The following is a 13,478-nucleotide window of genomic DNA, read 5'->3' as shown; positions in this document are numbered from 1 at the left end:
CTCACTGTAAGCTCCGCCTCCCGGGTTTACACCATTCTCCTGCTTCACCCACAGGCGCCCGCCACCTCATCGGGCTAGTTTTTTGTTTTTTTGTTTTTGTTTGTTTGTTTGTTTTTAGTAGAGATGGGGTTTCACCGTGTTAGCCAGGATGGTCTCGATCTCCTGACCTCATGACCCGCCCGACTCCGCCTCCCAAAGTGCTGGAGTTACAGGCCTGAGCCACCACGCCCAGCCCATTTTATTTCTAAATAACGAAACTACAAAGATAAAAAGCCACATTCCTCCCTCATGATTAGCTGATAAGGAAATTCCTTGTGGGCAAAAGACAGACAAAACTCAAAGTATGGCCAGGCATGGTGGTTCACACCTGTAATCCAAGCACTTTGGGAGGCCGAGGCAGGCGGATCACCTGAGGTCAGGAGTTCAAGACCAGCCTGACCAACATGGCGAAACCCCATCTCTACTAAAAATACAAAAATTAGCCAGGCGTGGTGGCACATGCCTGTAATCCCGGCTACTTGGGAGGCTGAGGTGGGAGATTTGCTTGAACCCAGGAGGCAGAGGTTGCAGTGAGCCAAGATCGCGCCATTGCACTCCAGCCTGGACAATGAGAGTGAAACTTCATCTCAAAATAACTAACTAACTAACTAACTAACTAACTAACTAACTAACTCAAAGCCCTCCCTCTGCTCACGGGAGACAAAAGCATACCTGATTGCTTCCTCTGCCCTATAGTTTCACTGAGCCAGACTAAGGCGTGAGTGACTATTCCTGTAAATTATATATTCAGTGAAGAGCTGATCAGAGACTCAAAAGAAAGCAACCCTTTGTCTCTTATCTACCTAAGACCTGGAAGCTTCTGCTTTGAGTTGTCCCGCCTTTTCAGATCTAGCCAATGTACATCTTACACATATTGATTGATGTATTGACCGAGCCAATGCACATCGTACACATATTGATTGCTATCTCATGTCTCCCTACAATGTATAAAATCAAGCTGTGCCCTGACCACCTTGGGCATATGTCATCAGGACCTCCTGAGGCTGTGTCAGGGGCACACCCTTAAACTTGGCAAAATAAACTTTCTAAATTGACTGAGACCTGGCCAGGCACAGTGGCTCATGTCTGTAATCCCAGCACTTTGGGAGACTGAGGTGAGTGGATCACCTGAGGTCAGGAGACCAGCCTGGCCAACATGGTGAAACCTCATCTCTACTAAAATTACAAAATTACCCAGGCATGGTGGCAGGCACCTGTAATCCCAGCTACTTAGGAGGCTGAGGCAGGAGAATCACTTGAACCTGGGAGGCGCAGGTTGCAGTGAGCCAATATTGCACCATTGCACTCCAGCCTGGGCAAAAAGAGCAAAACTCTGTCTCAAAAATAAATAAAAAAATAAAAATAAATTGACTGAGGCCTGTCTCGGGTATTTTTGGGTTCACAAAAATGACCAGACTTGTTTAGAAAAGTGGTTCTCGGCCTGTTGTGTGGCAGAGGCACCTGTGAGAGTATTCACTGGCCGGAGATCTTATCCTTCAGTGGGTCTGAGATGGGGCCCAGGGCTCTGGATTTCGAGCTCCACAAGCCGCATTCTGATATATCACCACGGCAGTGAAGAAATTTTCAGAACTCACCAAGACTCCCTCCTTGACCAAACTTGAGGCAGGCTCCTCTAAGTCCCTTGCTCTCCTCGGCCTTGACCTTGGCCTTGTCTATCCTGCCCCTGCCAGGCCTGCACAGCCCTCTCTTAGCAAGAGTCTCCTAGGTCGGAGAATCTCCCACCACCGGTATCTGATCAAGTTCTTCACCCACCCCACCCCCACTGACAGGACTCCTGCTGAAGGCAGGCCAAGCTGATTCGCTATTGAGATTGGGGTGATACAGGAGCTAGAAAGGAATTATTTAGGCAGATAGTGAGGGTAAAAGAGTCCTCGGCTCCTGGCTAACCCGGTGAAACCCCATCTCTACTAAAAAATACAAAAAACTAGCCAGGCGCGGTGGCGGGCGCCTGTAGTCCCAGCTACTCGGGAGGCTGAGGCCGGAGAATAGCGTAAACCCGGGAGGCGGAGCTTGCAGTGAGCTGAGATCCGACCACTGCACTCCAGCCTGGGCAACAAGAGAGAAACTCCGTCTCAAAAAAAAAAAAAAAAAAAGACTAGGGTGAGGGCGGCCAGCTTTCATGCTCTATGGAAATGGCACACCTAGCCCTAACTAGTTTTTTGTGTCCTATACAAATGGCACACCTGGTCCAACCAATCTTTTGTGCCCTATGTAAGTCAGACACCACCTCCTCAAGCTCAGCTATAAAACCCCCTGCATTTCACCGCAGACTGGAAACCCGCTTGGGACCCCTCTCTCTGCAGGAGAGAGCTCTTCTCTTTCCTTCACCTATTAAATTTCCGCTCTTAAGCTCACTCCTTGTGTGGCTGCATCCTTGATTTCCTTGGCATGAGAGAATGAATCTCGGGTATCACCCACGACAACGAGGCCACTTCAGGGGCATTAGGGATCTGATGAGATAACAAGGGTGGAAGATTTCAGCTCAACTGATTCAGCAGGATTCTTGCTGAAAACTGGACCTACTGGACAGCCAGAGAGCAGGTCCTAGTCAGAAAGAGGACTCAAAGGGGCCTTTGTCAACATCTAAGTCCTTAGCCTGCCTTTAGCAGGAATCCTGCCAGGTCAGGTTAGCAAAAATCCCCCAATTTCCCAACCACTACCCCATCCCCTCTCTTCTTTGACTATCAATCCCTGCTCATCTTGCTGTATTGAGCTCAATGACATTGCAATGGTCTTGAATAAAGCCTTCCTTACCATTTCAAGTAGCGTCTAAAGAATTTTGTTCTTTAACAGAACCTAAAGAATAAATACTATCCTTCACCCCAAATAATACACAAAGGGATGGCAGTTAAGAGTCACTGTGACATTAATTTTGTGGATGAAGCAGGAGATTAGAAGAAAATCAACTGTGCGCTGAAGGATGTTTCCAATGAGGTTTTATTTATTTATTTTGAGATGGAGTCTCGCTCTGTCACCCAGGCTAGAGTGCAGTGGTGCAATCTCGCTCACTGCAACCTCCACCTCTTGGGTTCAAGCAATTCTCCTGCCTCAGCCTCCCAAGTAGCTGGGATCACAGGCATGTGCCACCACAGCCAGCTAACTTTGTATTTTTTAGTAGAGACAGGGATTCATCCTGTTGGCCAGGCTGGTCTCAAACTCCTAACCTTAGGCGATCCATCCACCTTGGCCTCCCAAAGTATTGGGATTACATGCGTGAGCCCACCGTGCTGGCCCCAGTGAGTTTTAAAAGAAAGTAAAGTGGCCAATCAGTTGAAACGAGAATACTCTCGTGCTTAGAAAAGGGGCGGGAATGCTCGAATCATCAAGTCCACGTGGTTCCTGTTTTCTCTGGGTGTTTAGGGATTATCCTTTACTAAACAATAAGGATCCAATCATGGGTGCTGAGAGAGGACAATGCTGTTGTTTCTGACTTTTTATCTTCCTTGTCCCAGGAAGTGATAAGGAGCGGAGAATAAGTGATTTCACACTGCTAAACAAGGCATAATCCAGGCAAGGGGTGGCCAAAGGGCCCAGAGCATCCACACATCCCTCCTATAAAAGATTCATCTGGGTCAATAAAATGCTCTTTTGAAGACCAATTACACCCAAGGAGAGTTAAATCAACTGGTCATTCACAGTTTAGATCAATACTTCTTTTTTTTTTTTTTTCCTTTCTGAGATGAAGTGTCACTCTTGTTGCCCAGGCTGGAGTGCAATGGCACGATCTCGGCTCCCTGCAACTTCTGCCTCCCCGCTTCAAGCGATTCTCCTGCATCAGCCTCCTGAGTAGCTGGGATTACAGGCACTCGCCACCACACCCGACTAATTTTTGTATTTTTAGTAGAGGTGGGGTTTCACCATGTTGGTCAGGCTGGTCTCGAACTCTTGACCTAAGGCAATCCACCCACCTCGGCCTCCCAAAGTGCTGGGATTACAGGCGTGGGCCCCCATGCGCAGACCATCAATACTTTTAATTGGCCCAAGACTTAGTAAGGACAGCAGGGCTTTTCCTGGGGGATGGGAGTGGGGGAGGAGGGAAGACCGTGGGGGAGAGGCAGGCTCAGGTATCATCTGGGTGGGAGGCCCCGGTCCCCAGCAGGAGGGCTGTGGGGGTGGTGGCCACAGGGAGAGGGTCTGGCCCACATTGCATCACACTTCCTCCTGGTGTCCAAAGAGGTCCAGGACTCACAGCAAAAATTAAGTTTTCCGCATATGATGGCATCTTAGAAAGACAACTGGTGGCCAATACCTGAGTTGGAATATCAACTCCAACCCTTTATAATAATCTACATAATAAGCTTTAAAAAGATCGGAATCAACACACTTCTGGTAACGTTAATGTTATCCATAATCACATTCCTACTCCAGTGATTCTCAACTAGGGGCAATTTTGCCCCCCAGGGAATGGATATCCGGCAATGCCTAGGGACATTTGTAGCTGTCAACAATTCCAGACGTGGTACTGGTATCCATGAGCAGAAGCCAAGGATGCGGCTCTAAATCCCACAGTGCCCAAGTGCAGGGGCTGAGAAACCCGATCCTAATCCACTGAGGCAGGAGCAGGCACTTCCAGTCTCAGTCACTTCATTTTGCAAAAAGAGCAACTGTCTCTAATAGCTTCCCAGGGCAACAAGACATCACATAGCTTTCTACAAGGAGAAGGAGGTACATTTGCAGGTAGGCTGGGGCAGTATTCCGATTGCTGCACTAAGCTTAAATTAACACGATCATCCTCTCTCTATTGCTCTGGGCTTGGTTATATAGGTGGTTTTAAGTTTAATTTTCTTAGCTGTTTATGCAAATTTAGTAGTCCAATTTCAACTTCCTCCTCATAGATCAAACTCCTTTGTGCCTCTGAAAAGAGATCACAGAAAGGTCCTTAAATGGTAGTGTTCTTTACATAACGACAGACCCGCTGCAAGTACTTCTCAAAAAGCATTACGTGGGTTAACTAAAAACATTAACTCCCGTACAGCCAGTCAGCCTTTCTAAGGGAGAGATAAACATTGCCCCTCCTGGATATGCCTTATTTGCTTAGAAATTATTTTTCTAGTAAGTACAGACAGCTAGCCCATCACAGCACATCCCTGTGGTCGCCACACGAACGTGTTCAGAGAGAGCTGCCTCTGGTGTTCTGGAAACACAGAATTGGCATTTGTGGGGGCACAAGAGATCAGAGAAGGCCTGGAGGCCTGGCACAGAGGTGCCAGGTCGGCTGAGCTTGCCCCTACCTAGCCCTCTGAAGTATCTCCAGGCCCTGAACATGAGCTGACCATGCCCACAGCCATTTCAGATGTCAAGAAGCCTGCAGAGGATGAAGGCTCAAAGGGATCCACTAAGATTCCCAAATATCCTCGCCCAGTGGTTTTCCAAGAGTAGCTCCCAGACCAGCATCCTCATCACGGGCAGACCTGTTAGAAACCCAACTTTTCAGGCCCCACTGGAGACCTACAGAATCAGACCACTGGGGATGGGGCAGCAGTCTCTATTTTCATAGCCCTCCGGACAATTCCGATATGGGCGAACATTTGGGAAACACTGACTGGGTCAATGGAACATGACAACATGCAGAAAAATCATGGTAGTGAGTCTTTACGAAAGAAAAAGCTACACCACTTTATTCCTTGGTTCCCAGTAGCAGATAATGGCCAGGTGCGGAAACTCTGTTTATACAAATGTTTATGACTGGTTCTTTAAATTGATTTTGATTTCCCACAGTTGTGTACAGCACAGCTTCCAGATAATATGATCTTCATGTTTATAATGAGTGGTGGGTATGTGTGCTGGGGTGGAATTTTTGTCTTGACTGGTGCAGTAAGCTCTGGGGGCTGGACCTATAAACATCCTAGAATCACGCCACACTGCAGCTTTGGGTCAACCGCACTGCTTTCCACTGTTTCTAAAGTTAATATGTCTGATACCTACCTTTGGTACCGGATGTGTGACATCCACCCTTCAGAACTGTATGTTTGACATCTGTCCTTCAGTGTCTACATAGACCTGCTAGGGAGGGGCATATCTGCCCATATAAGGCCCAGATCCTTCTGTGCCAAGGGATAAAGGGTCAATATACCAAAACCTCATTAAGAAACAGTAAGAAAAGAACCTGCAGGACACCATTTTTATTATTTATCTTGAGACAGAGTTTTGCTTTGTCTCCCAGGCTGGAGTGCAGTGGCGCGATCTCGGCTTACTGCAACCTTCACCTCCCAGGTTCAAGTGATTCTCCTGCCTCGGCCTCCCGAGTAGCTGGGACTACTGGCATGCACCACCATGCCCAGCTAATTGTATTTTTGTAGAGACGGGGTTTCACCATGTTGGCCAGGATGGTCCCGATCTCTTGACCTCGTGATCTGCCTGCCTCGGCCTCCCAAAGTGTTGGGATTACAGGCATGGGCCACCACGCCTGGCCAGTCATAGCTCTTTTAACCTGTCTTTTCCCCTTCTATTTCTCTTCTCCCTCTTCTATATCTGCTTACCTTCTGTTTCCTTTCACTTTCCTCTCACGGTGTCTGACCACTGCTCTCTCTCTTTTATACGGTGTGTTGTGCTGAAATGGGACTGGAATTGGCAAAGGTACTGCGGAACTGCACCAAGAGAAGGGTTTCTGCAGCCTACATGTCTTGAGCAAAATCATCTCTTAGATGGGCTTGAAGCAATATATAACCCACCTCCCTGTAACCCTTTGGCTACATAATAGTTGTAAAAATCTCATGAACAGTGGCCAGCCATGTGAATCTTCATCTTCTTTCGAGATACTTCTGGGTCTGGATCCCAAAGGCCCTGACAAATGAAAGTACACAAACGCCCACCATCTGTTGCACCCACTCTACATCAGAGCAGCCGCAGGCCCCCACTGGCATCAGCCCTCTTGGACGGGTGCATCGCGGGCTGCAGAGTGGCTGCGGGACGTTGTTCAGCAGTGGCCTCACCTTGAGGTCTCTGTGGACGATGCCCATTCTGTGGAGATAGTACACAGCGTCCAAGACTTGGCGGATCAGAGTGCTGGCATCCTTCTCCGTATAAAACCCCTTCTCCACTATCCGGTCAAACAGCTCTCCACCAGACACCCTGGCAAAAAAGAACATATTAGAAGTTTGAGAGGATCTGTTGAATTGTGAAGGGAAAGCTTCCAATGTAATAAAAGACCCAAACTTTATTGCAAAAATGAATCCATTTTCAGATTGAGATGTTGTCCCCCTATTCCTCAGAGGCTATAGCCAGGAAATGTTTCCATGTCACAGCAGTGCAAATGTTTGGAACAAAGTAAAGGAAATTTTAAAAAACAGGGTCCATGGACCTGCCACACCTGGGGTCTGTCCAGGCCTTTGCCTCTGTTCTGCTGTGATGATGTAAAAAGTTTAACAAAAAAACCCCTTCCTGAATACCAGCATCCTCGGATACAGGGAGATGACCCTGAATAAGATGTCTCCTTTGCATGAGACAGTATCCTTAAATGACCGAGAGTGTTGTGGGCAAAACACTGGCCTGCCAACGGGATGTCTGGGTTTTTGACCAAGTTCTGCTCCTAATATACTGAGCTATGAACACTCCCTGAATCCCTGGACCTTGATGTTTTCATGTGTAAAATTAGGGGATGAATCTGGTCAACATTTTCAGCAGTGAGTGGGACCATGCCCTCGGAATGATCAGAACCTCAAAGCCACTTCTGATTTATGAAAAAGCAGGCAAAAAATCAACACGATATTTCATCACTTTGCTTTGATTTTAGTGGTGTTGTATTTTATTTGCTTTGCATTTTAGATTGCATTTAACATTTTTAAACATTTTTCAACATGGGACTAGGTTGGCAAGGGTCAAGAAGCCCTGGGGAGGCAACCTCTCTGGCACCTTTCAGCTCTGATATTTTATGCTGCTCTGAGTTCAACAAAATAATGGAAGTGTACGAGCTAGAATACAAATTCAACTAGCGTTCTCCAAATCAGTAAGCCATCTTGGAAATAAATTTCAAGGGATTTATTAACACTACTGAAAAAAAAAAAGAAACATTTTTCAAAAACAAGATGAGACAGATTTGAAATACTAAAATCAAAAAGCAGCTTAAAAAACAACTTTAAAGCTTTCATAGATACAACAAAAGACAAGCCCTATGGTAACACACACTCATACACAAACACACAAAGATAGGATTCATTTTCCACAAGGCACAACAATTTATGTGCAATAACTGATCCACTGAAACCTTCTTCTAAAAAAACTAAACAAACAACCACTGCGGCTGTGAAAGGCCTATGTGCTAGTCTCTTCCATTACCTAGAGTCACAGCAGGCAATATTGTGCTCGGATACTGCTTCATTTCCAAGGCAAACTGACAGTCTAGATAAGAAAGAAAAGGTGCTCAGGAGAAATGAAAAAGCAATTCAAAGAGTGAAAAGAAATAGAAACGACTGGGAGAAACTACATTTTGACGACCACGTTGTCTAAATGATCCATGCTTAGGTTAGCCAAGAGCCCAAGATATTCCTCCTGACACCAACTTCTCTCTACTTGTCATTTCTCAGAACCTTCCCCCAACAAGTTTCAACATCTGAAACTTTGCAGAGCTCGAGAAAGTACCACAAGAGGTAGACTGCTGTTAGGGACAAAGTGAGTCTCGGTGCCCTAGAGGCATTCACCACTTCTTCTTATTTTTTCTGAGACAGGGTCTCATTCTGCAGCCCAGGCTGGAATGCAGTGGCATGATCACAGCTCTCTGCAGCCTTGACCTACAGGGCTTAAGCGATCCTCCCACCTACCTCAGCTTCCTGAGGAGCTGGGACCACAGGTATGCGCCACCACGCCTGGCTAATTTTTGTATTTTTAGTAGAGACGGAGTTTCACCACATTGCCCAGGCTGGTCTCAAACTCCTGGGCTGAAGAGATCCTCCCGCCTTGGCCTCCCAAAGTGCTGGGATTACAGGCATGAGCCACTACACCCGGCCTGCATTCACTGAATTATTTATTCAACCACTCACTCAACATTTTCTGGGTGCTCATTACATGCCAGCGAGCATGCCCAGTGGGAGGCAATTGAAGCAGCTTTCGCTATGAAGGAGGATGTCTGTTTCGACTGTATCCTTCCACATAGGCCGCCTTCCATGAGCGGCCTCCCTAACTGCTGTCTCCAGGGCTCACTTCTCACCGTTCTGCCCGCTACTGTCTCCTCTCCTCTGCAGCTGCTGGAGGACCTCTGGCAAGAATGCTTACCCCTTCCACTGCTCCCACCACCTCCTGCCCTTAGGACCCCATGATCCAAACCTTGCCCGACCCTCTGCCTTCCTCAAAACCTACCTGTCTTGCTTCCCATTCTATCAAGGTCCTCTTTTTCCCCATTATGTGATATATAAGGTATGGACAAATTCTACTGAATAAAAATATCTGCATATATTTTCTGTCTTACAGCAGTGCCATAGGTCAGCAATGCAGTGAAAACCGAAGCATCAAAGGGTAGTATGTACTGTTGCAGAGTCTCAATGCTCTGCACATTTAATATTCTGCTTCTTACATTTCAAATTGCACCAGGGCTCTATTTTTCTGAACATTGCTTGGAAAGAATTTGGTCTCCTTAGAAACCGAGGCACAAGGGGAAAGTTTAGAATCTTGCCAATAAAGAAATACGATAATATGATATTGTCATATATTTTTATGACTAATAAAAATATCTTCAATCTGCAAATCTCTTTGTACTTTTCAAAATTCTCCTTAAGCCTGCATTTCAAAAACCTATGGTACTGTTATGGACTGAATGTTTATGTCCCCCAGAATTTATATACTGAAGACTTAATTCCCAATGTGATGATGGCGTTTGGAGCTGGGGTCTTTGGGAGGTGATTAGGTTTAGATGAAGTCAAGAGGATGCAGCCGGGTGCAGTGGCTCATACCGGTAATCCCAGCACTTTGGGAGGCTGAGGAGGGCAGATCACCTGAGGTCAGGAGTTCGAGACCAGCCTGGCCAACATGGTGAAAACCCATCTCTACAAAAATACAAAAATTAGCCGAGCATGATGGCGGATGCTGGTAATCCTGAGGCTGAAGCAGGAGAAGTGCTTGAACCGGGAGGCAGAGGTTGCAGTGAGCCGAGATCATGCCATTGCATTCTAGCCTAGGCAACAGAGCAAGACTCCATCTCAAAAAAAAAAGAGGGTGGGGCCCCATGCTGGGATCAGTGTCCCTGTAAGAAGAAGGAGACCAGAACTCTCTCTTTACCATGTGAGGACACAAGGAGAAGGCAGCTGCCTCCAAGGCAGGAATGGAGCCCTCGCCATAATCTTTCCATGCTAGCACCTTGATCTCAGACTTGCAGCCTCCAGAACAGTGAGAAAATAAATTTCTGTTGTGTAACCCAATCTCCATGGTATTTTGTTGTGGCAGCCAGCACTGACTTATTCACAAAACTAGTTGTGAGGTAGACATTGTCCCAGAATCACTGCTGGGGAAATAAGTTTGGCATCATGGCAAGCTGCATGTCTCATTTTCAGGCTTGCAGACCATGCTTAGGTTGGCTGTTTGGTTGCTGAGTTGATTGACTGAGAGATTTTTTTTGAGTCAGACACCTTCTATGTCAAGCCTCCTGTATGCATGTTTGAAAGTTCCACATCAGAAATGAAGTTCCCCAATTAAAACATGTAAAGCATCAGAATGAAGTTAGAAGGGACAGGGGTCAGGCGATTGGGGAAAAGGAGTAGAACCATAGTAATATATCAATACATTAAAATGAATAAATGAGGCTGGGCATAGCGGCTCACGCCTGTAATCCCAGCACTTTGGGAGGCCAGGGTGGTTGAGACTGCAGTGAGCTATGATTGCAACACTGCACTCCAGTCTGGGTGAAGGACCAAGACCCTGTCTCAAAATAAAATAAAATAAAATAAAGTTAATCAATGGCAATAATAGCTATTAGGAGAGAGGCTCAGCTTCATAGGATGCAGATCTGGAAAGGTAAACAGGCTGGCAAAGATTAAGGAAGCAGAAGACAGAAGAGATAGTTGAAAATTCTCTACTCTTCTGAATTCCAACTTTGAAGTTTATTTAGAATAACCTGCCTCTGCATTGAACTTGGGTTTGTTCAGTTTCTTTTTTTTTTTTTTTTTTGAGATGGAGTCTCGCTCTGTTGCCCAGGCTGGAGTGCAGTGGTGTGATCTCGGCTCACTGCAAGCTCTGCCTCCCGGGTTCATGCCATTCTCCTGCCTCAGCCTCTCTAGTAGCTGGGACTACGGGCGCCTGCCACCACGCCCAGCTAATTTTTTGTATTTTTAGTACAGATGGGGTTTCACCGTGTTAGCCAGGATGGTCTCGATCTTCAGACCTCGTGATCCGCCCGCCTCGGCCTCCCAAAGTGCTGGGATTACAGGCGTGAGCCACTGCGCCCAGCAGGGTTTGTTCAGTTTCTAACCTTCCTTGCCTAAGACAGTATAATGCTATTGTATTGTGTGCAAATTTTAAATATGCAAATATGAAATCATTTGATATAATAATCTCAGTAAAATTTCAGTATGTTTGCCAAATTTTACACGATCCAAATCCTTTCAAATTAAGAAGCAATTGTCAAAAAACATAACATCACTTTGAAGTTGCTGGACCGAGTAAACTCAGCTCTGATGACACAGTGGTATACTGCAATGCAGTCTAATCGAGTCAGTATGCAATGTATCCCTTGTTAGTCCTCGGCCAACCATGCTGTTGTTTACATGCATTCAAAACTTCTCCATCTGATTTTGGTAGATATCCTGTTATCTTACAATTTACTGCTAATTGTAATTTAAAGTATTTCATGTCTTCGAACAATATCAACCACACATTCATTAAAAGGGAGCACTTCTGCTACTGCTGGAAGCAGCCTCCAACAATCCATTCTACTCTAGTATGGAAGTGAGATGTAATAAAATAATATGAAGAAGGCCAAATAGTACAATGCTGTGAGAGCAGTCTGAGAAATATTAGCCATGATGCTAGGGTAATAGAAAGTAGTGGCACATCAAATATTTGAAATTCACCTTCGAAATACCTTTGAAATTCACAAAGTCTGCCCTATGACAAGGCCGGGGGAGTGGAGAGACACAGGGGCATGCTGCAAGGGCTGTGCGGTCTCAACAGGCCCCAGAGCAAGGCTGGTTATAAATGGGTTTTCTAAGCAGCATTTCTCTTCCTTATATTTAGTCCTAAGGGGGAGATACTCTTGAAATCTGTAGGCCGTGATGAAGAAAGGCTACAAACAAACAAAGCATTTTTCAACTGAGAAACCCCAAGGTCCAGAAGGCAGATATTTACATTTTTAACCTTGGAGTTAGTTAAAAATGGCTTGGAGAAAGTTAGTTTCCATCTTCTCGATCTTTTCCTCAATCAAGATCCACCTTGGCTGAACCTGAGATTTCCCTCTTTCCACTAAAGGCAGCTGTCCATCGTCCCACACTGGTGCCTATAATCGTCATAACTTCATTAGGTTTGGTGCCCACCCACACACACTCCCTGCTCCTGGGGGGACTCCCTCACCCACTGCTGGGAGATTAAGGCTTCATTTCATGCAACTCTCCCCTCAATATTTTCTTCCTTCAACAAATCCTACTTTAATAATTTTTAAAAATCTTTATTCTTAGAATTCCATTTCACAGCATCTTCCAGGCCTCAATCTGTTCAGAAGTTTCCAAAATACAAACACACGCCTTTCCATCTAATAGACTGGCTATATTTAACCACCTGTATTCGGTTACACTCTGATTCTGGGCGTTTTGCCTTCTCCATATCTGGGTGTTATGGACTGAACTGAGTACCCCTAAAATCCATATGGCAAAGTTCTGACCCCCCCAGTACACCTCAGAATCGGACTGTGTTTGGAGATAGGGCCTTTGAAGAGGTAACTGAGGTTTAACAAGGTCGTATGGATGGGCCCTAATCCAATAGGACCAGTGTCCTTACACAAAGAGGAAGAGACACTGGGAATTCCATGCACACAAGGACGACCACGTCAGGACTCAGCAAGGAGACAGCTGTCTGCAAGCCAAGGAAAGAGGCCTCAAGAGAAATCAACCCTGCTGACACCCTCATCTTACACTTCCAGCCTCCAGAACTGTGAGAAAATATGTGCCTGTTGTTTAAGCCACCCAGTCTGTGGTATTCTGTTCCATTAGCCCAAACAAATACACCAGGCAACGTAAAGGGTCTTCCATACTCACGCAAAGTGTCTTTGAATATACATTCTCTTTATACATTTTTTCAGGTTTATTGGGGGAAACCCACCCACCATGTTCGCTACATATTGTGCTTTGTTTCTTCGCCACATCACGGAATGATCCTTTTCGGAACCAGACAGTATGCTGTCTCTGTTTCCAACGGGTGCATAGTCCAGTGCGGGACACTGACACACACAGCCAAGTAAACCAGGGAGTGAATGGCTTTGACGGTGGAGGGAGGCAGAGTGGTGA

At 46.0% G+C, this 13,478-nt stretch overlaps 1 protein-coding gene across 14 annotated transcripts in view; it reads right to left on the bottom strand.

Moving 5' to 3' along the window:
- The window catches only part of CAMK1D (calcium/calmodulin dependent protein kinase ID), a 489,271-nt gene that overhangs the window by 69,110 nt on the left and 406,683 nt on the right, over positions 1-13,478 (bottom strand). For 9 of the 14 annotated variants that reach the window (XM_031652513.1, XM_031652515.1, XM_009213982.4 and 6 more), the window contains 2 exons: positions 8,335-8,397; positions 6,993-7,131 (listed from right to left, as the gene is read on the bottom strand). In XM_031652513.1, coding sequence (XP_031508373.1) covers positions 6,993-7,131; positions 8,335-8,397 — 202 coding nt within the window. The remainder of the gene's footprint in view (positions 1-6,992; positions 7,132-8,334; positions 8,398-13,478) is intronic. The other 5 variants (XM_031652512.1, XM_031652516.1, XM_009213981.3 and 2 more) reach the window with 1 other exon arrangement.

The sequence above is a fragment of the Papio anubis genome, chromosome 11 (genome assembly GCF_008728515.1).
Source record: "Papio anubis isolate 15944 chromosome 11, Panubis1.0, whole genome shotgun sequence".
Lineage (NCBI taxonomy): Eukaryota > Metazoa > Chordata > Mammalia > Primates > Cercopithecidae > Papio > Papio anubis.
The sequence above is the reverse complement of the archived record's forward strand: the minus strand, read 5'-3'. Positions and strand labels throughout refer to the sequence as shown.